Raw genomic sequence first — 26,569 nt, 5'->3', positions numbered from 1 at the left:
ATCTATTATTGGTTTCATCAACAGAAGTTACTGCCTTTACTTGGTAATGGAGTCTTAAAGCTACTTTCCACCATGCATAAGCACAGGCACAAATTTGTTGATTAGTACAGTAAGGCTAACAATCTGCCAGCAATATACAGGTGTAATAGGGAAATATTTTTAGAGAGTGGGTGTCTAACCCTTCTTACTAATCAGGCTCAACTTAGGTTTCTCTAAAACTTAATTTATTTTCTCTCCGTCTTCCTTATTTTCTAAAAACATTGGCCTAAAGATCTAAATCTGTATATAGCTGTGCCACCTGTTGGTGTCCCTAGAGAGGAAACTTTGATGTTGAAATTCCCCTTTCTAGGGGGTTAGGTGGAGTGTAAATTGCTGTAACATTTTATGAAGTGCTACTACTTTTTCTGCTTGTAATGACTACTTGATTGGCTCATTATTGAAGGGAAGAGGTGGAGCCAAAGCTCAGTTTACCCACTTTATGGGAATAAACCATTGTGAAAATGACTGCAACTTTAACAGAAGCGTATTTGAAAATGTTCTTTCCTTCTTGTCCCACTGTTTTGTAATTCATATAATGTGCTCTAGGTTGCTATTTTCTCTCCTTACTTTTTCTCCTTTTTTTTTCCTTGCTCAGAAACAGCATATCTTCAACATTTTCCCTAACTTTAGATGCAAGGGCATCTCCAGGGTTTTGTAGGAAAATGAATGCTCTTTTGAAATGTGTTTGTTGGTTAACAGCTTGCTGGGATCCACATTCACTGCTATGCCAACATCTTTACATTGCAAGATAATTGCAACAACATAAATTCTCAAAATTTATAAACATAAATTTCTGAGAGAGTTACAATCAAGAGTATTGCAAGTTATGGTGTCTTCACAATATTTGTTATATTCACATACAAATTCATCAGCATAATGAGGTGTACTTGTATAAACAGTTTGAAAAGTAAAAACGTTTGTAATAAAGTTATAATTTACAAATTCATACAAGAATTAAAAGATGATGAATACTAATGTTCTGCTATTTGTCAGAAAGTATTGACACAAAGTGTCAAATACTCAAGGATAAAAATATCTGCTTCAAAATATGGGCAATTAAATTTATAAGTGTATGCTATTTGGCAAACGAACATTATTAATAATCCTGAAGAAGATTTTGTATGAATGGTAATTCTTTTGTTTTAACCTGATTTTTCTTGCCTCAGAAACTGTCACACCTCTGACTTGCATCACTTAGGATTTATGATTCATACTACTCCTCATATATAAAAACATGTTGGTCTGTTTCTTAACTTACTCCATATATATTAATTTTATGTTTCATAGCTTCTTATTACTACATAGGAGAACCAATTCCTCTTCCTATACTAAAGCCGTTTGATAACTTCTATTACATCTTTCATGATTTATGTTTATAATGAGAACAGGTTAAAATTAAATGCAATATATCCCAGCATAATGTACTTTTGGTAAACTTAGCTTGATGTTTTTCTTTGGTTTTCTTGATGAAGTAAATGTGGTGTGTTTTTTTTGGTTTGGGATTTTTTTTTTTTTTTGATAATGTAAATGAAACTGTAGGATAGTGATCAGCTTAAATTTTAATGTGAAGGGCCTAGCCAAAGAGAGGTAACTGCATCTGAAACGGAACTGTCAGGATGGAAGGAATATATTGTTCAATGCTTTTATTAATGGTGTTAGAATGAAAAGTATATTTATGAAATACGCTAGGGAGTTTGAATCATGACATTTAGTGCAATACAGTAGTACAAAATGCATGATTATGAAGCTAGGACCAGTAAGACTGCCTGCTGTAAGCTAAGGATCATACTTGATACAGTTTAGGAAGGTAAAGTTTGGGTGAATTTGCTTATGGCAGTGTCATTGTGAGCCATCTAAATAATGAAGCAGACATCTAAATAATGAGGTGTGAATCCTGATATGTCAGAATAAATGTCTGCAGTAAGGATAGGAAGGTATTAATGTCATCAAGCGCTAGCAAGACTCCATGTGGAAAACCGCTGTGTACTTCTCATCGGTCATATTCGAGAAGGTAGAATGAAAACTGGAAACAGGTGCAGAGAGGGCTGGTAGGATAATTAAAGGAATGGAGTGCTCATGTCACAGGAGGAGTCTAAACAGCAGTGGCTTGTTTCTCTGGCAAAACAAAGGCTTGGCAGGGATGCTGGTTCTCTATAAATATGTGAAAGGGTAAGCTCAGTGGTGAAAGAAGAGTGATTTCGGTCAAAGAGTGTTGGCACATAAGACAACAGATATAAATTATCCATTAATAAATTTAGACTGAAAAGAGAAAGAAAGTGATGAGAACATCGTGTAGATTGCAAAATCTTGGATCTGCTTTTTTCCAATGGTATGTTAGATGGTCAGTTGTCTGCTTGACTGAGTGTAGCTTTTCAGCAAAACTTACAACAATATGAAAGTCCATTTAAAAATACTGTCCTAGCTATGAGACAAAACCAGTTTGTTTTTCAACAAGAAGTTTGTTTTTTTGTTATCCACTTTTCACAGGCAGTGGTAAGTTTTGCGTAATAACACTATAGATGCACATTTAAGCTCTTGGGGTGATCAGACTACAATTAATTCATTCTGAATTTATTTGGATTTGAATTCTGATGAAAATAAGTCCACAGAGCACTGACAATTCATTGCATAAATGACAAAACATCAGCTCATGGAATAATTGTGTTCAAAAGAAGTATTTTTGAGGCTTTTAAAAAATTTCCCTTTCGTAAGTGAATGAAAACCTGTGTACCAGTGACAACTTTAAGGATTAATCTAGCTGGGTGTCAGGCAGGGATTTTTTTTGCCTTACTTAATTGAAAGGGCAGGTTAGGTATTTTTTAATAAATAAGTTATCAAGCATCGGAGTATTTTCAGTGACGAAGTATTAACCTTATTCTTCAGACTGAAGAAAAATACTGCTGTCAGCATTAGAAGGGGCTGTATTTTTTGGGGGGGGGGTGGCAAATCTGTGTCTTTGATTGTTAGGTACAGTGCTTTGTGAACTTCTAAATGATATCTTTGAACAAGCTGCCAAATTGTTTAGCTGTTTCGGCTTTCATGGGAAGACTTGAATGTGGGTCATCAAACCTATGTCAGTTCAAAAAAGGACTACGTGGTATATGGTGAGACACTTGTGTGGCAGCGAACCCTACCAATATCCACCTAATTTATTTCTTCCATTCAGTGTGTGTATACATTTGGATGGTTCTAAATATGGATGGCTTTCCACAGTCCACAAATGACAAGATGCCATTTTACTTTAAAATTTTTGTTTATTCAGTGCACAGCAAGGATATATTGCTACAGAAATTTTATTTTACTTCTCGCTTTCCCTTCCCTTCCCTTTCCTTTTCTTTTTTTTGAATGTAATCTGTTGATATAACATCTGCTTGTTATATTTTTAAAGAACTAATGTGTTCCTCCCTTTATTCTCTTTTGCTCTCTTCCTCTCTATCTGTTTTTCTCCAAACTGCTGCTTTCATCCCTACTCCAACCAGCTTGACTTCCAGGTCAGTATTTTCTGCTCTCCTACTTAATTGCTCCTTCCGCAATGAAGGTTTTCATTGATGCTTCATTTATTTGACCATTTTGATTCCATATTAATAACTTCTGTTTGTCTTTTTTTTTGATTTTTGTTTTTATTCTGTTTGTCCCTATTGTGAAGTTTTTGGTCATTGCATTTCTAGATCAGAAACTTCACAGTAAATGAATGCTTTTGTCAAAAGTCTGTAAGAAAAAAATATTTATTAACAACATATTCAATTCATATGTTGTTTTGTGTGAAGATTTTTTTCTTCTTTCAGTTTTACTTTTATTATCTTTGTTTAGGGAGTTCAACATTGGGAATAATGTTTTGGTAGACAACCCAACCCAATAGGTAATGGATTGAACAATAACGATAGTATACAGAGAGATTTATACCTAAGATGAGAGACTTATTCTTAATGCTTTACCATCACACCTTTTACTGTTATTGCAGACATAATAGGATGAGTTAGAGTGTTTCAGCTTCTGGTTCAGGAACTTTTAGCTGTTTGTGCTGGCCAGATTATGGACCAGCACATAACTGCAAGGGACGTGTATGTATGTGTGTGTTTTATATGCTGTATTTGTATATAGCATCATCTAGTCGGATTCAGGTTTTTCTTTCTTCCAGATTTTAAATTAGTTTAGCTAGTGTTTGTGCTTGTGCACTGTGTTTGAGTAATCTTATCATCTTATCAAGTATTATTACATATCTTGTGGTGCTTGTTGAAAGTAAAAATTGATCTAGTCAACATTTTTTTTCTCTTAGTAGGCCTTGATGTTAATTTTTCTTTCTTATGCTTATGAATGGCTGTAAAGTGTAAGTTTATACTTAAGTGTAAGTTTACAGCACAGTCTTAAAACATCTACTTGGTATTTCAGAAACTACTAACTTCATATGATTTGGAGTACAGGTTCATCTGCTTCTTCCTTTCCCCATTAATTCCCCCATTCAGTTCTATATTCTTAAGCTCACCCCTTATTTTTCAATTTCTGAAATTGGTGATTGAAACTTGCACAAAGCTTTGTTTCCTGTACTGAAGGAGCTTTGCTTTAGGCAGGAACAAACCTGGTTTTCAATCATTATCAAGGTAGAAAGTGTTTACTACTTCATAGACCAGTCAGACTGAAATATAAAGGAGGGTATATACTGCAAAGACTTTCCAGGTGGATTATTTCAGCTACCAAAGTTTTGCATTTGCAGATACAGTTCCAGGTATTAGGTTGCCATGCAGCACATTTGACTAGAATCATGGCAAATGTCCAATCTGCCTTTATAATGTATTCAGATCTGAAGTTTTCAGGATTTTTATGCCAATGCATACTTTTTGCAGAGCTTGCCAGTTTTGGAGAGTTTTGGTATCTTAGTCTCAAAACCAAGTGCAGTTCACGTTTCACCATTCAGACGTGTCAGAGAAGTTTCTGACGTGGATAGCTTCGAACTGTATGGCAAAAGGTGGCTCATTATGAAAAGATTGACAAGACAAGAGGGTTTTTTTCCTGATATGCTTTAATGAACCTCACAATCACAAGTTACTTTCCAGCCAGAAAATTTTGTTTCTGAAATTTGAAGCTTATTGATTGCAGCAATGACTTGGATGAACACTTTCTTTTTATTGTCTGTCTACTACAAGCACATTTTAATGCACTTCAATGGATAGTTATAACACCTGAATTATAAAAATACTTAAAACAAATTATTTTCAGAATCTTTCTTTCTTCCAGAAATTAATTAAATGCATTTACTCTGGAACTGGCTATGATGAAATTATTGTCTGAATGTGAGAACTTTGGCATTTCTATCAGAACATACTCAACATTTATTGAAAATCTCTCTAGCCAGAGAGAGCTTAAAGAAAGGTATTGTGCTATGCATTTGTCATTATGGTTGATTTCACTGGAATTCAATGATTGGTATGCAGAAACATTTGTTCAGCAGTTGGAGGTGCAATTTCTGTTATGTTTTATTGACCTAAAAAACCAGCTGACCTTGCTGAAGCAAACTGTCCTCATAACCCAGCCAACTTTCATCCCTAGAGTCCTAGATAAGTTGTAGCGTATGATTAGAGTTTATTGTGGGATTTCAGTGAAGTGTTAAGTTTTCGCAGCTTGAATCGTCATTAAGGTCAAAACTTAATTTAAGAAACAGATCTATTAATTTCTTTAATTCCTGCTTATCAATATGTTCTTAGCTGTCATTTTGTTCATCCATATTTATATGGGGTTAGAATGATTAGAAAAATGCTGCGTCTGTTTTACAACATGATGGGCTATTGATACTGATGGCAAACAAGAAAATCAAATGCATTGGCATAACCCCCGCCATGTGCATCTACCTATACAATAAAAAAATGTTCTGAGCACAAGAATCAGTACAGTAACTTTTTTTTTTTTCATTTAGGTTACAGCAGGTTATATACTCCCCAAACTTTTCTGCCTGCATATAAAGAGGAGTTGGATGTTTTTTCCATGTATAATATACTGACCAGTGCTAGAAGTTTTCCCACCAGCCTCTGATGTTGGCCTTCCTAATTGTTTCCGTGGGAGGCTAGAGCTCAATGAGATGTGTAAGGCAAGGTTTAACAGAGTTTTAAATTTAACTTATGAGCCTTCCACAGTTTTGTCAAATGTCAGTTTGATGGTTCCAAGGGCAGAGTGATATGTTGTTCAAAGATAATTTCCCTGGAGAAATTGAGATAGTGTACTAATGAAAACTGAGAGAATCTGTGATATACATTACTCTTCTGAGAGACTGGTTATTCTGAGTGAGAAACATAGTTGTCACATTGGATAACAGGCAGATATTTGTCATGTCTTTCTGTTTTAGTCTGCTACATGTACAGAATCAACATTTTAACGTGAACATTTTGAAAGAGATGAAGATTTGAGAAGAGATTATTTAGATTTATCTGATTACATGTGTGATTTTGAATTTGTATACATTTAGATTTCATTTTATTTAAGAAATAGTAAAGTAGAAAGCTTATTTCCTTGGAATTCTACTTTCTTAAGAAAAAAAAGTAAAATAATAATATATTACAAAATAACTAGAAATCATAGTGATAAATAATAACAAGATACAAATGGATCCCTGGGGCAGGATAATGCATTGTTGTTCATTTTTATCCCACTGACTCCTGAACCTGTCTGCTCAGTTCTATACTTTGCCCTTTCAGTTTGCTTAAAGGCATGCAGAAGTTAAAATAATAATTTCTGAGACAGCTAGAAATGGATTATTTAAATAAGGAAGGATATTTTGTAATTTCTCAGTGATGTGCTTTTTTTTGGTTTTGATTTGGAGTGTAAATACTCTGTGGAAGTAAATGGATATGCAGCATAAACTGGATATGAGGAGAAAAGACCTCCACCTCTCGGAAGGAAAAATATCCGCTTTGGATTGGGTTGGACCTGACACCGCAATTCTATGTTGGGGGAGAGAGAACATAAGGAACTGTTACTCTTTCTGTTTCATGGTTACTAATTTCTAGATGAAGCAATATTTCTTATGCTTCTCTAGACCTGCTGCTTCCACTAGTTTACCCCAGGGCGAAGATCCACAGAGCATGTTTCTTTACCTCTTGAATGTGTGAATAAAGTAGCTGTACAGCACTCCTCCGGGGAGCTTGGTGGCTGCCTGGGTGCAATGCTGTCAGGATTCCCTGTGTACAGTGGAGGGGTGTGTGAGTGAAGAATCATTGTGAGATAGCACAGCTTACCCTCAAAAAGCTGTGACTGAAAAGAGACAGGGGAACTAAATTTAGGAATTGGGCTGTTGGTGGCACCACTTCTTCCACTCACATTGTTTGCTTCTATAATGCAGGAGCAACATGCCTGGACAACGTGATTGTGACTGGATTGAAATGCTCTGATCTGCATTTATAATAAGGGGAATTTAGTATGTCAAAACAAGAAATCATACAAAGTGTACCTGATTTATTTGGAGGTCTGAAGAGGTTACTGCAAAAGCATGATTTATGTATTGAATGATAATGGCTGGATTGATCCTGAGAACTGCTAGGTTGAGCCAGGAGTTGCAGTCAAAAGATTTGATTCAGAAGGAAATTGCAATGAAACACAAAGTGCAGCAGAGGAGGTTTGATCCCGATTGCCGTCAGGCTGAGCTGGACATGCTGGGGAGCAGAGAATAACTGGACAGAGTCAGGAGTTGGTGGTTGTGGTGGGGTTTGTTTTGTTTTGTTTTGTTGTTGTTGTTTGCTTGTTTGTTTGTTTTAAATTTGTTTGTGTTTTTAAAGAAGGAAAAAATATTACCTGGACAACAGCTGGAAAGGACCTGATGGAGCAGCAGCAGGACTGCAGCTCCTTGGTTGCAAATATCAGGCAACAAACTATTTGCAGTTACTGGTTACTGTTATTGCTAATGGTATCAATTAATAAAATAGCTGAGCAAGCAATTGCCATATTAAATCAGATCAAATATCCTTCTCATCTAGCATCCTGTCATCAGCAGTCTTGTCTTTTTTTTTTTTTTTTTTTTAAAGAAGAACATCAGAAGAAAATGCAGAACAATCCTGGGCGTACAAGAGAGATGTGTGACAGATGAGTCTTCTAGTACAGATTTCACACATGTTCATATAAAGTGTCATCCAGTAAGAATGTGCTGAGAAAGACAGTAGTGCAATGCACTGTATTGGAGTTTCAGTGGTTGCAGTGCAGATATGTGTTGAAACAAAGTGATATGAACCATAGTTTGGAACAGGATTTTAGTAGGTCTTTTTCATTCATGCATTATCCTCATGTGGATATTTCTAGCATCTCTCTAGGGCTTTTGGAGGGAACTGTGTCAGACTAAACACTTCTTAAACAAAGATTTTGGAAAACTTCCCAGACTGTGTGTTAGGTAAACCCTTCCTCCCACGTTTTTGTCTTTGAGGTGAGAAATGTTTCAGTGACTTCTGTGACACTTGCTTTATTTCTACCAGGCAGAGTTGTTGGTTCTCTCAAGCCAACAATATCTTTTTGTGGTTCATTTGGAGGCAAAATACTTGTCACACTGAAGCACTGTCATAATCTGAGTATTAAGAAATCTTAAACCAGGCTTCCAACATTTGAAATAATGCGATTTAAAGGAGGAGGAGGAGGAAGAAGAAGAAGAAGGGTTATTTGAATTTGTGGCTTTTTTTTTTTTTTTTTTTTTAACCCAGCGATAGAATCACCTTGTGTTTTTTGAGACCTATAGATCTGTGTCGGCTGCAAGTTGCTCCTTTGAGTGAAACTGAAATAGCTACCCATTGGTAACAGGAGCTAGGAATGTAATGAAAACATTGAATATACTAAAATTCATTTATCTTAACTGGTAACTCTGGGCATTACAGCATTTTTGCATTCAACTGGAGAATTAGGCATGTGGGAATCAAATTCTTTGGAGATTTTAAAAATATTGTTTGGTTTTCATTATTTTTTTTGTCCCTTGTTTGCACTGGTCATTTTGATTGCAGTCCTTTATATCAACACAGAGAGAACACAGGGTGCTTCTCAGTTCTCCTGGTGAGTAGATGGAGTAGGAACAGTGACACGGAGTTTGCTATAGTCTCAGCTTCAGGTGAATGACAGAAAGAAGACCAAGCATTCTTCTTCAGTAAGAGATGGCAATATTAACTTCTTGTGATAATATTCTCTAAGGCATGTAGCAGAATAGTGGCCTTTATTACCAAAAGATGAAGTCAATTTGGCCAAAGTTAATCAGAGAGTATTGCTTTCCTCTAAATTCTCTTGTCCAAAAGTCAACAAAATTTACTCTGTTGTCACAAGCTTATTTCATAAGGGATGGTCTTAATGTTCCCTGTTAGCCTTCCTGGCAGCAGGGGCAATCCAGCCCCAGGGTGACAATGTTTTTCTGTCTCACCAGGAGGCATCCACTCAAACTTTCCTTCTCATCCCAGACTATAATAGACATGCTAAGGAAGCTGAGCTACTCCTATATATGTCACTGTAGAAAAGATATTTTTTTCAGTTACAAGATCGGATAGCACCACTGTAAAACTGAAGTTGTGTCACAGGGTCAGCCGTAGGGGGGTAGGTTATGTTGTTACACAGTTTAGGAGTTTAAACAATTATAAAGGCAATTTCAGTTCAGGCTGTTGAAGTTTTGCGCCTGCTCCTTTTCAGTGGGAAGTAGAGAGAGGAAATATAGTTCTTCTACAGACAAAAGGAAGAGTGGGAATAAGATCTGCCAGTTTTTCTGCTTTGGAATAGTGAGGGCAAGAAGGGCAAAGGTGAGACAGGATGGACAGGATTTTTTTCTATAGGATGGTAATAGGTTAGTCAGACATGCAAAGAAAGGAATTCCTTGGGATTTGGGGATGAAGTATTCCTCCAAAATGTGGCCTTTATGATAACAGACATGGAAAAAATTGTGTTTTTTTTTCTTTTGAGTCTAAAAAAAAAATGAGGAATGATCCCCCCCCCCCCCCGAAAGTCTTCATTCAAAACAGTTTACTCATATGTGCCTATGTAGTGGTCTGTCTTAATCTGTGAGCTTTTTATATCGGTCTGTCAAATTTTCACATTAAAAACAGAAAGACTCCCAAATTCAAAAGAAGAAGAAGAAATGTTTGTTTGTTTTTTTTTAAAGCTGTGATAGCTTTGAAATAGAGAATGGAGCTGATTTATACCAATGTTATACTTCAGTTCTGGATGAATCAGTATAAGCCATGTCCTCCTTAAGGCAGACAATTCTTATTATCTGCTTATATTCTCAGAATCTGGATACGTTGTATAGTGTTATCAAATGGAATAAAGAGGCTGTGCAGAGAAAGTATTACAAGTTTTAGCACCATTTTTAAGAAAGTAACAGCTATTCATAGCAGCTTCATCATCAGACTGTCAGAATAACCAAAGAGACAAAGCCCAAATGAAATAATTACTCTGGAGGGGGTAACATGTTAGAAGTGGTAAACTGCTTAATTATAGCTTTGGGACTTTCTTAGGCTCCATTCTACATACGTTGCTTGTTTTGTGGGTTGATTATGTTATATCAGTGGTGAATATGCACTTGGTGTGGATTGTGGATCAGTTTTGGTAGGGCATCACTGAAACAGTTCACACTTAGCCCTGCAACATACATTCATTTTTCTGTGTTTTGAAGATTCGTTATTGGGAGAGCCAGACAGCTGCTTGGTACCTTTGTTGTGACATGCCTTCCTTCAATGAGGAATACTCTTCTTCTGTGCAGCTTTGGACATGCTGGTTCTTTTCTCATTCTTAACAAATGCACTAGCAATAAATAGTAGCATTCTGTGTTGCTGTAACATGACTTGTTTGCTAGTCAGTGGATCTCACAGAAAAAGTCATTGTGTACAGTGATCAAATGGCTTTGCAGTTTTGCAGTCAGTAGATTTCACTTTACAAGGAAAAAGGCAAAATGCTTGTGAAATAAAATGTTATTATTTTATATGTTAATAAATTTTAATCTGTTTTCTTCCTGTGGTTATGATCATTACTCTCTGCCATTTTATATCAGGGCATAAAACTAGATGAAAGATTTGGCCTGGAATGTACAAGCAGTGTAGCTTCTGAACATCGTCTATGTCATAAAAAAAGGGTCAGTCCCAATATAATTTTTTGCCATCAAGGGAGAAAGAATAAAAGTTATTTTGAAGCTCAGCCCTATTGGAAATGCTGGCTGTGTCAAAGTAATTAATTGCTTATTGGTTGGGGTGATTGCTTTTGGTTTTGCATTTAAGGTATTCTTTAATTTTTTATCATCATGACAATTGTGTTAGATAACAAAAAGAAAATAAGAATGATTAAGAATAAGCAAAACCCCCAAATTTTAAAAGACATTTTGGATACTAATAGTTCTTTAGGTTATAGAATCTGGATTAAAAAAACCCCCAACCTGAAAGTTTTTGTAAATGCAAATGACAGCACAGAAAGATACTACTTAGTTTTTTATTAGCATATCATAAATCTTAAGGTGACTAGAGTCTAACTTACTTAATAAATTTAGCAGTCAAGCATGAGGGCTTTTCTTTAGAAGAATGATGGTTATTTGAGGTATGTTATGTTTTCTTTGTCATATCAAAATTTCAGCCTGTCATGGATATAGATTTTCTTATCATGATAATACTTTTTTCCCCAGACAAATCCATCTATGGGTTGTAAGTAAATAAACAGTGTCCTTGCATATTTGTGTCAGGAATGTGTCTGGAGTAACCCTCTTAATGTCTCTTGTGATGTTTACAGTTTGCTAGCGTCTAACCCATCTTTGTTTTTCAGGTTTATAGATTGGTAGTAGCAAATACATTTGTATTCCAGGAAAATGCCAGAAACAATACTTAAGTTTGCTCATATCTTAATGAAAATTCTATCTTATGGATTTAAATGGAGTTGGATTGGAATTTTAAAGAAATACCATTATGCTGTTTTTTCAGTCTTGACTCAACAAATCAAATTGGAACCTATGCATACTGTCATTTTTAAGACAGTGAGAACTGAACTGTTGGAAGTATTTCTGCTGAGTCTTACTGAAGTAATGTAGTTCAGAATGGACATTCACATGGACAGGATTTACAGGATCAGGTCTTCTGCATGACTAGCTACTGAGATCCAGAGTGCCTAGTAACATGCTAAGATTTGTTTTATTGCTCACATACGTGAAATTTTTTTGTAAAGGTGTGGGCTATCTATAAAGGAGAAAGAGATGATCTGTTAAAAAGAAAAATAATTTTTTCAAGTAACAATGTTGGTAGTGTTCTACCCAGTGCATGCCTAGAACAATAGGTGAAGATGTGATTATTTAAAATATCTGTACTGGATTAAATTTTAAAATGTATTTTTGAGACTTTCCTGTTTTATAGAAATTACTTGTTTTGACTAAATTTTTGTATTTAATAATTTTTTTTTTCCAAAAACATTCTTTGGCAAGTTTATTGCACTCTGATTTTTTTTTTTTTTGAGGAGTACAGGTTCCTAGCATACTGGAGAATTTTTTGATTGACTTTCAGACAGCTGGTCCTATTATAATGCTGTTTAATGTGATGAAAATTATTACAGAGACATATTCCTTTAGAAAATGTTACAGATTTTGCTCTTGGGAGTACTTTGCATGTCTGCATTTTTTGGATGCTTTGAGGAAAAAAAAAATCTTTATGAAATAGAGTAAAGGCTATACTAAGCATGTAACACTTATTTTTGGCTGACATTACCAACTTTTTGGCCAAGGGACCCAGGTGGCTAATTAAAGCTGGGAATTTAATGAAATAGTGTGATTTTCTATAGCTATCAGAGATGAAAACATTAGAGTTCAGGCTACAGTTACACACTACTGTAAAATGAAATCTGAAAGATACATATATGCAGAAACTAAATGTCAGTATTTGTCGCAAAAAGTTGGACTGAAGGAATTAAATGTACTGTAGTTAGAGCTACGAGATCAATTTGTATGCTCTTTCAGAAGAACAAGAAAAAACCAAAACCAAACATGGTTAAACATAGTAATTACAAATAGTGATATTCATACTTGCAAGAACTAAGTGCTACTACCGTTTTGATATTTGCCTTTCTGCTGATCAAGGGTCTGGGTCTCCATGACACTGATGTCTATTTCTTACAAAGACATTTCAATTAAAAAATTAAATAGAATGAACAGCTAGTGTAATTGATGTAAGGACATCTTGCTGTTTGCACAGCAAGATTAAGGGGCTCTAGGTTCTTTGGTCTGGACTTCGTAAGAGACAATGCTATAGGGCTGTATAAGAATTTTTTGTCTTTTCCTTCACCTGTCTTGTATGGATCTATGATATTCTAGGTGTACCTAAATATTTAGCAGTCATAGTTTGATGGTTCTTCAGCACTATCAGAAATCAGAGCTGCTACAGTCTCTTGATTCCTGTCTTGGGGGTCTAAGGCCATTTTTCTGAAAAAGTTGTTGGATGCTGAGGAAAACAGTTGTAGGCATAGCTGTGGTTTACATACCTGATTTTAAGTCTAGGGCCCAGCTGAGGTGGAAATTAATGGCTATGGAGCATTCTGTGTGTTGAGAAAGATGATTGAAATTTATCCCAGATCAGGAAGATTCAGGAAGAGGAATGGGGAATTATGTCTGGCCGATTTTTACTGGAGTAGAATAGCTAGAGTCTATTGTATTTACAGGTCAGAGCAATGGCTTGATCTAGGTTTAAAAAATTAATAAACTCAGTTTAATGTACAGTAAGGTAGTTTCTAGAGAAGTATGTTACTTTATCTAATCTTTTTCTCTTCATTAGGAATGAATGTCTAATGTACTAGAAGAATCAAATTTTATTTAGAATTTTTTCTCGTATGTGGTGTTCTTCATCTCTTCTTTATTAACTTCCAGTATCATTGTCATCTAGTATTTATGTGGCTTGGGTGTTTGCTGGATACTGCTTCTCTATATTGAATGATCAAATGAGTTGGAAGATGCCCATGAAGTCCTTCAGTTTGTAACTATGTACAGAACAGGACTCCTTATCTTTTTTCTTTTCTCTTCTCTTGTCTCTTCTCTTTTCTCTTTTTTCTCTTTTTTCTCTTTTTTCTCTTTTTTCTCTTTTTTCTCTTTTTTCTCTTTTTTCTCTTTTTTCTCTTTTTTCTCTTTTTTCTCTTTTTTCTCTTTTTTCTCTTTTTTCTCTTCTCTTTTCTCTTTTCTCTTCTCTTTTCTCTTCTCTTTTCTCTTCTCTCTTTTCTTCTTTCCCTTTCCCTTTCCCTTTCCCTTTTCCTTTTCCTTTTCCTTTTCCTTTCCCCGCTTACATTCTAGCTCCATTTTGAAGACAGCTTAGCTCCACTCTGAATTCTTTTTTTGTCCATAGATGAAGCTGCTACATATTTTATGACAATTGCTGACTGGCTGCAACCATAGGAACACAAACAGAAATTTAAATTTGTTATCTGAAAAAGTGTCATTAACCAGCCATTTTAATGTTTGGCCAAGATTAAGCATTGTGTAAAGTGTTAAGTCATCTACACTGCTTTTTAGACTGCTTTTTTGCTTCCTATCATGAGCTCAGAACATCATTTCTTTAAGCCCAATGTGGTGTTGGCACCACTTCAGTGCGCTCTGGGCTTAGGTGCTTTAGAACGAGTTCGGAGACTGGCTTTCCAGTTTTGTGAAGTTAGTAAAATTACAAACACAGCATAGTATTCTATAATAACTAGTTTGAGGTGACTGTAACTCCTAGTTCAGTGGTTAAAGAATTTAGCTCACTATAAGATAATAGATACCCAACTGCAAAATGAACTATAACAATGTGGAAAATCAGAAAGCTGTGGATTTCATCTTACTGCTTTGGGCAGTTAGGCTATCAAAGATTACTTTTGCCTATATTTTAGTACCAGAATATGATTAACGTGTGATGCTAAGATCAGTTTTACTGCCCAGACCGCTGCAGCATACATTCCAGATTTTGAAGACATATATCTTAAACAGTAATGTTTTATTTATTTTATTCTGTCTAATGAATTTTGTGGTCTTTCAGCTTTAAATTGAAACAGTGTAGCAGACCACATGAAACTAATTCCTCGTGATAAAGAATAATGTAGACTCAACTATGCATATCAGCATAGCTACTAGTAAATTATGTGGGTATTTTATATCCTCTTTGGTAATGGCGTATGATATTTTGTGCTGATTGTGTACTGTTCCCAAATATTTTTCTATTTCTTGTGCATAATTTTTACTTATCCTAATCTATTTTATTCAAAAGCATTTTAAAAACAGAGCCGTGTGAAAAAATACCAGAGCAAGCATAGTAAAAAAATATACTAGATCAAGGATTATATTTGATATATTTGCTGTTAAAAAATAAAAAAAAAAATTAAAAAATGGTGGAGAATGTGTTCTTGTATTTATTTCCTGTATTGAGCTCCTCCTGTACCTTTAATGCAGGCCTAAAAGAAAACTAGTCAGCTAGGCTTTTTAACTGTAGCATTTTCTTTTCATTTCCATAGGCATGTAGTCAGTTGTGGAAGAAAGAGAGGCTACCACACAGCTTTCTTTTATTTCCTTCTCTTCTAGACTTTGCATATCACAGGCACCAGATGTTTTCCTTTGCAGCTTTACCATGTTCTACTTTTCAATGTGGCATTAGACAGAAAGTGAAATGGGAAGGGTGATGAAAGAAGCAGTTAGCATTGGCATAACATTGAACTTCTTAGAGATTAAATATAAATTAATTTATCATTTACTGAGCATTGGATTGGAAACCATTTTATATTTTAACAGCACAAAGTCATATTACACCACCAAAATTTCTGCCAAATACCGCATTTATATATGAAGTTGTGAAAGTCATTTTTTCTAATATTAATTTTGGTTTTATGGTGATTAGGTCTATGCAACATGGACCCATGAAAGAGAACTGGTTTTCACTTGGAGCTGCACAGAGCCTCATGTATAGTTGAATACTTGATTTAGAAAGACAAAGGCCATCACTCTAAAATTCTTGAGGAAATTTAGCAAAAAATAAATAACTCAGTAGCTAAACCCATTATATTCTTTAAGACCTAGAAGCAATTTTAAACTGGAACATACAATTTCTGGTTGTTTTTTTATTAATCTGTCAGTGTAACTTTGACAGAAATATCCCTGCTGGTTTTAGCACTGTCATATTACTTGCTTATTATTGGGTAGCTGTGGCAGAGCATTGTGTTTTTCAGAAAATTAACACTATGATAAAATATTGGTGATTTATGCTATACTGCCAGGCCTATTGAGGTAGATCTCATGTAGGCAGGTTTCTTCTGACCATCGTGTAGTGTATTTTTTTTTATTCTCAAGTTAACTTAATTTGGGGATTTAAACATGATGCCAGAAATCTACCAAGAGAGAGCTGTAGTGCTGTACTGGTGCTCTCTTTGAGCTGGGGAAAAGGTGTTGTTTCTTAGGAGTCTTGTAATTTTGCTGAAGTTATGTCTAAAGGGGAGAGAGCCTTAGGTGTATAGTTTATTAGAACTATATCTGGGTATCTGGGTGCTATAAAAAATATTTGAGACTATTTAAGGAAGATATAGGCTAACGTCTCAAAGTCTTTAGCATTGCAAAATGCTAACTCCTAACTAGAGTTGGTTCAACCTGGAGAACCTCAGCTGTTCATCTTCTAGTCACTGTTTTGTGTAATATAGAAATGATTGTACTAAAAGAAAAATACATTTAGAAAGGATGGCTTTAGATTTTATTTTTTTTTTCTGAAACTGGTCTATTTTCTGGTAACAATGTCTTGTTGGGGATTCTTTTACCTTTATGGTATGTACAATCTTCACAAATTTTATTTCTAACATTAAAAAATGAGTACAAAAGACAAATGCTGTAAACAGATGATCAGTTAGGCTAATCTATCTTTTTGTGCCTTAACAGGCTGATTCAAACTCTTGAACACAATGATAGGATAAATCTGTTTTTCAGATAGAGGAATTCATATTTGTCTTTTAAAAAATTATCTCTGAGCTTGATGTAGATTGTTTTAAAAAGCAAAGATTTTTATTTTAATTAGTTGTATCCACTTTTATTTTTCTAGGTAAGTTGAAGTTACTTTTTTTAGTAATAATAGATTACCTTTTCTGTTATGTATTGTACTTACAAACTTGTATATGAAGTGTCTTCTAAGAATTTTTAATACCATGGCAACATTTTTTGATTAGACCTTCATTGTAAAGTTTTCAGTATAAATAATAGTGAAAAAAACAGTGGTAAGACAAAGAAACCAGTGATAGAAGTAAATATAAAATGACCTGGTTTCTTTAGCATAATAAAATCAGTGCAAGAAATATATTCTTTAACTTTTTTTTTTTTTTCACTGAAAGTTCTAATGTGGAAGCAACAGAGACATTTTCAGTGATCCTTTTGGGCATTGAATAATATTCTCTTCATTTGCCAAAATAGGATTAGTGAGTAGATCTCAGTAGGAATTTGCACATGACTTTATTTTTAAATAGATAAAAGGGAGTGAATTCCTCAAAGTCAAAGTTGGGAAAAGAATATCTAAGAATCCAAGCAGGTAGAAAGCATTACTGCAAGGATATTTTTTCAGTGCCTGCCAGGAAAAATTAGCTTGCCTTCTTTCTCAAGGGGATGTATGCTAAGTATCAGCATCAGAAACGCTTCTGGTAACTTAATGAATAAGATCCACAGCAAAATATAATTGAACATAGAAACAATTTAATTTTATTTTTTTTTTACTTGAGTACAGTCTTAAGAAAAGAAAATATATAATGGTGGTAAAGGTTGTTTCATTTTCATTAGAAGTTACTCATAAATCTATTTGTTAATAATCTTTGTAGAAAGAAGTCTCATTATTAAAAAAGATAGAAATGTAATGTTTTTGTTATGTACAAAGCTATTTGTAAAGGCATCCTTCATTCTTCATGGCATATTTATGACCTGACCTTCTACCCCATCACACTTTAATCCTCAGAAACGTATTTATAGTCCAGGTTTTCAAAAATAGAATTTCACAACATAGATTAGTCATCACCTTCCCCTTCTGCTTCCTTTGAAATTAATACTACTTAAAGCACCCATTAAAATTGTTCCCGAACTCACTGAGTGTGTAAGGATTGTTGGATAATATCACTGTGTTACAACAACAGTTTTTCTCTGTGGTGCTTAGAACCGGTATGAGTATTCGTGAGCAAATGAAAAAGAAAAAAATCTTGTAGGCTCAAATAATTGCTTTACCATTTTATAATCTGATGGTATTAAAGCTATTTTTATATACCATCTTGAAAACAAGATGAGGTTTAATTGTTTACATCTGATACTTGGAATACTTGTATCTGTTGGAGAATTGATGTCCTGTGTCATAGTCACAAGTTAATTTATAGAGAAAAAGAAGTGATTGCAGTCATTAACACTAATGCATATGTGTATACAATTCTTAGACATATGAAGGACCAAAACAAGAAGGTTGCCAATCTGAAGCACAATCAGCAAATGGAGAAAAAGAAGAATGCACAGTTGTTGGAAGAAGTTCGTAGGCGAGAGGACAATATGACTGACAACTCTCAACATTTACAAGTGAGTTTATTTTTCAATTGTGTTTTAAAACCATCAAAGATAGTACACTTCTGTTTCACTGTGTGTCTTCCAGGATGTATAATGAATCTCTTCCCACAAAGAGCTGATGGATTTCTCCTTTCCTACCAGAGGATGCACTACTGATTTCAGTTGCATCCATTAAATATTTACTATTTAGGATGCAGAAAAAACAATAGAATTTGAAGCCCTCTCTTTACAAGGGCTGTATTTTACTTATTTAAAAGCAAGTAAGTCATTAGAGCTTGTTTTGAGGCGAGTCAGAAAATAGAAGGATAATTATCCTTTCTTCTGGATTCTATTCCTATGCTATTCACAGCATTATATCCACAAGCCATAGTGAGGTTATATAGTGTGGTTATGAATGTTCAGCATGTTTGAATATTACATAGTAGTGTGGTGTGATTTTTTTTTTTTTTTTTTTTTTTTTTACTGGGCAGACCTTTTCATATCTGGGTGATTAGCTCTGTAAAATACAATTTTGTTTTTCAAGAGCATTCAATTGCATAACAGAAATTCTGCCATATTTTCCAGTGTGGAGATTGAATGCAACAACATTTGAGACCCATGAGCCCCTTCCTGTTCTATGTTTCTAGAGGTAGCTCTTCACATTAAATTGCACTGTCTGGGAGTGAAATTCTATATCAGCAGGGATATCATCATCTGGTCGCATACTCAGATCATTTAATGAGTGAGATTTGATCTTACTAACTCACTGTACATGCATATGTAGTGTATTAAAAGGGTGAGGATAGATTGTCTAACAGGATAATGGTGAATTTAGAATCCTTACCAAAGATCATTTTTACCTTATGTACTTAGATGTAGCATAGAGGAGCACTGGAGACAGCTATAGCTGTCTTATTTGAGAGATCTCTTATAATCATTACTGCACAGTTACTACATCAGCAACTCTTTTCTTGTGGTTGGAAAGAAAAGGATCTCCTATATCTCTTTTTTTTTTTATTTAAGATAGACTTTGAACCTTGTTCTAGGATAATTTCTACAGTTTGTAAGTTACTGAGTTCAGGCACTGAGATTTGAAAGATAATTAGCTGATCTGGTTAAATGATACATTACATACTAGGGAATTTGTATTAAAGGCCACAAAACAAGTTTGATGCTTGAGTGCTCTGAGATCTGACCATGAAAAACTATGAAGAGAAGTACTGATTTCTGTCAACAACATCAATGTCTCCATAGCCAGTGTTTATGGGGTAGTTTAATTTACAGTGCAAAATATCAATTTTGCCTTGATCTGGTTAATATAATGGGTTTCTGGAAAATTTCCAATAGGTGGAATTTGACCCTCACATGCTTCATATGGTACTGTGTTTCGCATGTGTACCTACATGCAAAATGGAGAAGTTAACACCACACCTCTCTTCAGGCTTGTGTTGGTGAAACTGTATGTCAGAATCAAGTTCAGGAAATGATACATTATTTATGCATCTGTATAGTATTATGTATACTTTATAACCTTGGTCATTACATACTGATTGCATCACCATGCATTCTACTACATGTGATATAGTAGTAAAACCTTGTGAAGTATGTGGTCTCACAATATGACGTATCAAAATTAAATTGCAGTGTTGAGCAGCTACTTGTAATTAATGTGGTTCAGTAAAGAGAATATATTAGAACTTTATTTTTTCAGTATTATTTTGGAAATCTATCAGAGTGGTGTGATCACTAGGGAATAGAAGTCATTCCTAGGGTCTTTGATGTAACTGCTATACTGGACCTTTCAAGTCATGTCATGAGAATGGGTCTACTAAATGGAAGCAGTATGGCTGAATAGCCTGAATTTAGAAAGAAAAAACCTTGTCTGGTGTATAGCTCATCTGTGCTGTTCTCCTGCTATAAAGCATTTACATGCTTAGAATGGTTTATGAAAACCAGTTAACTAAGAACTGTTATTTCTCTGTTACTATGCCTTAAAAAATTAATATTTTAATATTGTATACTTCAACATATTACTTTCGGTAATGTATGTGTGTATGTGTTGTGGCCCATCCTACACTTGCTGAGTTGCTGGCAAAGTGAAAAAGAGAGGATCCCAGCTGCTTCTGCCTGTCAGTAGGTGCTTTGCATTCCCCAACTCTTCCTCCAGTAGCCGCAAGAACAGGAGGAAGTGCGTATTGGTTGTCTGTGCTGCTGGCATGCTGGTACAGCTAATCCTGCCTTCTCTGGCATAAGCAAAACAGGCAATCTGCTGCTCTCATCAGTTTGCTGCTATAACTAGTTGTTGTATTTCCTGTGTCTAAAATGTTTCCCCATTTCCTTGGTTTATTTCTTCCCACGTCTTTCTTAATGTTGACTGTTGTGTTCATGCAGGGCTGGATGTATTCTCTCATTGCAGTTTGCTTCTTTAGTGAATTTGACTGTCACTGCGTGGATCATGGAGGAGGCAAATCCACCTGAATTAAAATGGCTTGTTTGACTCTACAGATTGAGCCATAAAATACCTGGAGATGTGCAGTTGCGGATCGAAGGTTGACTGTTGCAGCAGCACTATCATGTTCAAGTAAATCCCTAAGGAAACATAGTGAATGTAGAGGGATGGAGAAAAGCAGCCCAACTTGATGAACATCTGGCAGCTTTTTCCTTCCCCAGCAGAGTTGTTTTGGTCTAGCAGGTACAGGAGACAGATACCATTTCACTGCTTCAAGGGACCCTTTCCAAAATGGGCTTGATAACAAGTGTGCTTGTATGATTGCTTCTTTCATAAGATTAAGGAAGGTGGGGTAGTGGTAGTATCTGGGGCTTTTTTTCTTGTGAGGTAGAGGAATTGTTATTCTCTGTAGAAGTTTTGAAAACGAATCATGAAATTCATTATTCCAGGAAAAGCTCATGATACTACTTCTACATCTAATAGAAACATGTCCCTGCCTCACATATTAGGAGCTTGAGATTTCCCTATCATTGCAAGATTTGGGGAACTTTTGATTGTTCTACGTAAACGCCATAGTGAATCTTGTAAGTAAAGCAAAGTTTGGCATTGAGTAGTGGAGGTAACATGACTCTGATGTGCATTTATTCTGCTGATAGGAGAGTCTTTTGATTTAAAGTTTTTCACTGGTATGGTTTATTTGTTTTATATGTGTAAGGTAGGTACAAATATTAGGTGAGAGCATCAAGTCTTGTTCTTATATGAATCTGATAAGCAGGTGGTTGACTGGTTAAAAAGCCAAACAAACTCTAAAGCTCCAGTCATTTTGGTATACAAAGGAATTTTTTTCATAAGAGTTATTTAAAAAAACCTTTCCTCCTCCGTGGAGTTGTTTAAAGAGCAAGTATCTCTTCAAATACAAGTTTTTCCTTTCAAAAAATTTGATCAAGAGCACTGGTGGATGCAGTTATGATTTTGATTGGCCTGTATGACTTGTTATTTCAGGGTGATTTTGATATGAGGCTTTTGTACCTGGTCACATAAAACTATTTAATGTATTTGGCATAAGATAAACGTTTGTTTGCGTAATATTTAACCAAAAATGCCTGGGGGCAGGGGTGGAACACACCTGCTTTCTGCAGGTCTGAGTATGTAGCTACATTTGTGAGTGTTCTAGATTTGAACTTATTTAGGCATGTGTTTCAAACCATACATATAATGCAGTATGTAACAGGTAAATTTATTTTCTTTCCTAAGAACCCAAAGGTACAATACTTTCCCCAGGAAGCAGAATATAAACTGAACTTCTTCTAGTGATGCGAACATATACAGAATTCAAATTGGGATGTAAGAGTTGACTAAATTAATAATCTGACAGAGTAGAATACTTGATCACTCTTGACACTAAATTTTGGTTTATAAATAATATATAGAGTTAATAAAATGTAATAGTAGTGATCTAAAGAATTAAGTAAGGCAGGATCTGTGGGGAGACACATGATGTGAGATATATGAAATAGTTTGAAAAACAAGTTTCTGGGAGTACTATGCATCTGCTAATTAAAAATAAAATTAACTGGTATTTCAATAAATACTGAATTAACATCTTAGGAAACCATAGGGATCTGACCACCTTTTCTTCTTACTGTTTAGAATACCTTCTACTATGTTTAGTAGAATCATTCTATATTTATAGGCATTTATAACACATAGTGCTTGTGTCTATAGTGTACTTGTTACATTTGTGAATGATGTATTGAGCTGTTAGGGTAAAGTATATCCTAAAATCCTCTGGCCTGGTGTAATGATTGTATTTGTTGGCTAGCTGTGATAAGCTGGCTGTTGGCTAGCTGTGATAAGCTCAGCTGAGAATTGAAGAGCAATTAGACTAGTCAAATTACACTTACTCCAGCCAAGTCTCAATCCCTTTTGCAGAAGTACTGGAAAAGATGTAATAAGAAAGCTAGTATAATTGTCCATGGACCATTCAGGGAGTCATTCAGGGCAAACTGAAGCAATCAGTTGAAGTGCCATCCATTTTGCACAGCTCAAGTAGGGACTGAAGCTCTACCCATTCATCTGTCCACTTGCTTTCTGGTAGGTTGGAAGAAGTTCGGAAGTCTGTAGTTTCTTTGAAGCTTCAATACTATGTAATAGTTCCTGAGGCTTGTAGCATTGTGTATATTCATGACACTTTTCACTATCTTCTCAGATAAAAGCCTCTCAAAGCTGATTCATATCCTAACATCAGTGCTTACAGGTCAAGTTTGAGTCTCTGATGGCCCCATCTCACAGCACTCCAGGGCCACTGCTGTAACGGAGAGTGCCCTGGGGTGCCTGGGAAGGGAGTTCACTTTGGTCTCCCTCAGCTATCAGCTATAATTGTGAGTGATGCTTCAGGTGTGGTTTTGGGGTGTTATTTGGATCACTGTAAAATTGGAAACATCAGGGAGCCAGACTTCAGATTAATTCTGGGGAATGAAGAATAGTTGTGAGGTTTTCTGCTTTTTCCTTCCACAAATCAAGGGCAGACCTGTGCAAATCTTGCCAGACATGATGGTCATATATTACATAAAGCATCACAGCAGGAGAGCTGTCCCTTGAACACTTCATCATGAAAATTTTTGAGAATGGTGTATCTAACATGCCTTCGTTTTTCTCTCTTTTTTGTCTGTCTTAAAAAGATAAGCCTTTCTGAGAAATGCTGAGCTAAGAAATATACAGGTATCTTGTCATGAAGTTGTGCATAATTCCTCAGTCTCTTTGCAGGATCTTGACAAGTTATAGATGCGAGACATTTATTTCCTGAGATGTGTTTTTCTTGATTCTTGTATGGAACATGTTTGTTCCAGTAACACTGTTACCTCAACAGAATTGGGAAAGAAAACATTTGCATAACATTGAGAACTTGGGTTTGGTTTTAATTCTGATTTTCAAACCTGCTGTAATAACAACAACAACAAAGTCCTTTCTTTTCTCTAGAGTAAACAGTAAGAATGTGCATGTAATAATATTCCCATATGTCTCATCACATAGCTTCAAAGGAAATTAAATGTCCAGTTTTGTCTGATTATACTTTTCAGAAATGTAAAGAATCAATTTAATAAGTGAATCAAACCTTATGGAATCATATCTGTACTAAGTTCAGAAACACTTCTCTGTGGAAACTTTATTTAAACTGTCCAACGCATACGCGTCAAAAGAGAGGTACAAGGATGAGCCTGAAAACAAAGTGAAAAAGTTTAATACCCTATTCTGCTCTGATCTACACAGCTTCTGTGTGTTTCTGCCTTTTCTTCTGGTTTATCTGCTGGAAAAGTTTTTGACTCTCCTAATGTTTTAAATGCTTGGTTTATTTGTCACAGTTCTCTTTTAGGTAGCTTGGATTTTCTTTGGGCAGAAATCCACATGCCGAAAAGAGGTATTTCACTAAAAAAATTGTTTTTGAGTGAGACAATGTGTTCTCATTGATTTCAAATATCATATACAGGGAGCTTGATCAATGCTCTAAGCCTGAAGTACTGTGAAACAGATTGTGTATACATGTACATTTTCCAGGTGTAAATATCTTGCTTTTCAAATGGAGTCCAGCATGTCAGCCTTGGTTTGTCACTGGACATACTGAGGCAAGGCAAGAATTCTAGTTTTTCAATAGTTTTGTACTGGCTGGAAATTTATTCTTAGGTAATGAATAAAACATGATCAGGAGAAAGTCCTATCAAAAGAGATAGAAACACTGGGTAGTTAATATTACTGCTGTCTGATTCTTGCCATGTGAATATCTGTGATATCTTACTCACTAAAAATAGCTCCCAAGACATTTCACAGCTAGTCAGCGTGAATCCTCAAACTCAGATTTGTTTCTTTATTTTTGTGTGCTTCAGCATATAATTTTCATCTCCATAATAGTTTTAGAAATAGAAAATATACTGAAGACATAGCACATTGCCGTATGTTATGTCTGTGTCTTTTAAAATAAAATAGAAGCATGGCCTAAACAAGGGGTATAGTGACATTAATTTATTATGATTTTTCTCTTAATGCAGTGTATTTCCTACTGCATTGTCTCAAAAACTTTGAAACTGTAATATTAATAAAAAGAGGAAGCTAGGGAATGAGATGAAGTCTTGCAAATAAAAATGAACAGAACAGTGTACTCAGTTCAGAGACAGAGGAAACAGTCGTAACTGTTACATAGACAGGCATTAGTGTAGATATCTGACATAAGGCAGGAGAGAATTTGTTGGATAAACACACAGCTTTATATTTATTAGTGCTGAAATACATATGCAGTGAGAAACCTCAACCTTTTCAGAGGTTAAAATCATGAGTTATTGTATTAAAAGTGAATTCTAGTTTAAGCATGCATCCAAAGGTGGAACTTTACCTCTCTGGAAGGCTTTAATAATTTCGAGTGTTTAGGAGATTCTGTATGTTTCTGTCTTCAGAAGACTGGTCATTTTGTGGGGTCAGATAGGGATTTTGCCTTTTACACCGTTCTTCTCCAATTTCCACAATGTGCATGCATGAAACGCACATTGTGGTCTGGCTCTGATGAGCAGAGTTGCTCCCTACCTCTCATTCAGTTGTGGGCAGAGGATAAGGGGAAATAGATTACCACTCTTGCTTTTCTTTTCTCAATATTGTGAGCAATCAGAACACAGAGGTGAGATATGATGGAGATAAACTTTTGGAAATACGTACAGAGGCAAGAGAAAGGATAAGGTATGGCTTGCAATGCTTGTGAAGATCTTAACTCTTGCTAAGATTTCTGCTATCAGATAGAATATTTTGAAACAAAAGCTGGGTCTTTTGCAAGTCTGTGTAAGAGTCAGCTGCAACAAATCTTTCAGTCTTTGTGTAAGTTAATAAAGAATCATAAGGTTTTGGAACCAGTTCAGTTGACAAATTCAGAAGATTAGGTAAGCTACAGCTAGAATGAAGTTCTCCCTTTAAAGCTCCCATGGATTTGTTTGTGGAAAATACAGAAAAGAAACTTATTTTTATTATGGTTGTAGTGAGTTAAAAACTTATTTTACCAGAACTTTTCTAAAATTAAAGCAGAAGCTTAATGATGCACCTGACATTTAAGATCAAAGACTGTGATGGTCTTGTGTTGTAGATGTCCTATTTAATATTGTAGCCCATGCAGAAATATTTTCAAAACCAACCTTATTTCCAAAGTTTCACACTAAACTGTAATTTTTTTGACTGGATACATTTGTTCAAGCTGTTGCAAATACTTTTTAGCAAGTGAGTTAATTCCAAGTGTAAGTGAGCAATTTTTGGCTAAGTTTGTATATAGTCTATTACATTAACGAACTAACATACAAAGAAATGTAAAAGTCAATATTTTATGCTAGTTTTCTGTAACACATCTACAGAATTCTCTTCAATTTATTGCTTGAAAACTACAATCTCTTCTTGTATGCTTCTGTTTTCAAACTATTGGTTCCTTGGGGTCTGTAGTTTTGTCTTTGAGTGGTTAAGCTGAAGTTTGGTCAATTCGTAGGAAAATTAGTGTTCATGTACATATCAAATAGTTTTACCCTTATAAAGCGAGAGTTATGTACTAGCAAATGGAGAGAACCTAGCACAGTAGATTACATAATAGTGTGCAT

The 26,569-nt window shown here is 35.2% G+C and overlaps 1 protein-coding gene across 10 annotated transcripts in view; it reads left to right on the top strand.

Annotated features, from left to right (window-relative positions):
* Positions 1-26,569, top strand: part of ERC2 (ELKS/RAB6-interacting/CAST family member 2) — a 542,890-nt gene that overhangs the window by 249,752 nt on the left and 266,569 nt on the right. For 7 of the 10 annotated variants that reach the window (XR_008233624.1, XR_008233625.1, XR_008233622.1 and 4 more), the window contains 2 exons: positions 3,519-3,530; positions 18,400-18,535. Coding sequence is in view for 1 of the 10 variants with exons in the window: in XM_052777994.1 (XP_052633954.1) it covers positions 3,519-3,530; positions 18,400-18,535 (148 nt within the window). In the remaining 9 variants the exon portion in view is untranslated. The remainder of the gene's footprint in view (positions 1-3,518; positions 3,531-18,399; positions 18,536-26,569) is intronic. The other 3 variants (XR_008233630.1, XR_008233628.1, XR_008233623.1) reach the window with 1 other exon arrangement.

This window comes from Harpia harpyja, chromosome Z, assembly GCF_026419915.1.
Source record: "Harpia harpyja isolate bHarHar1 chromosome Z, bHarHar1 primary haplotype, whole genome shotgun sequence".
Classification (NCBI taxonomy): domain Eukaryota; kingdom Metazoa; phylum Chordata; class Aves; order Accipitriformes; family Accipitridae; genus Harpia; species Harpia harpyja.
Note: the sequence above shows the minus strand (reverse complement) of the source record. Positions and strands in the feature narration are given on the sequence as shown.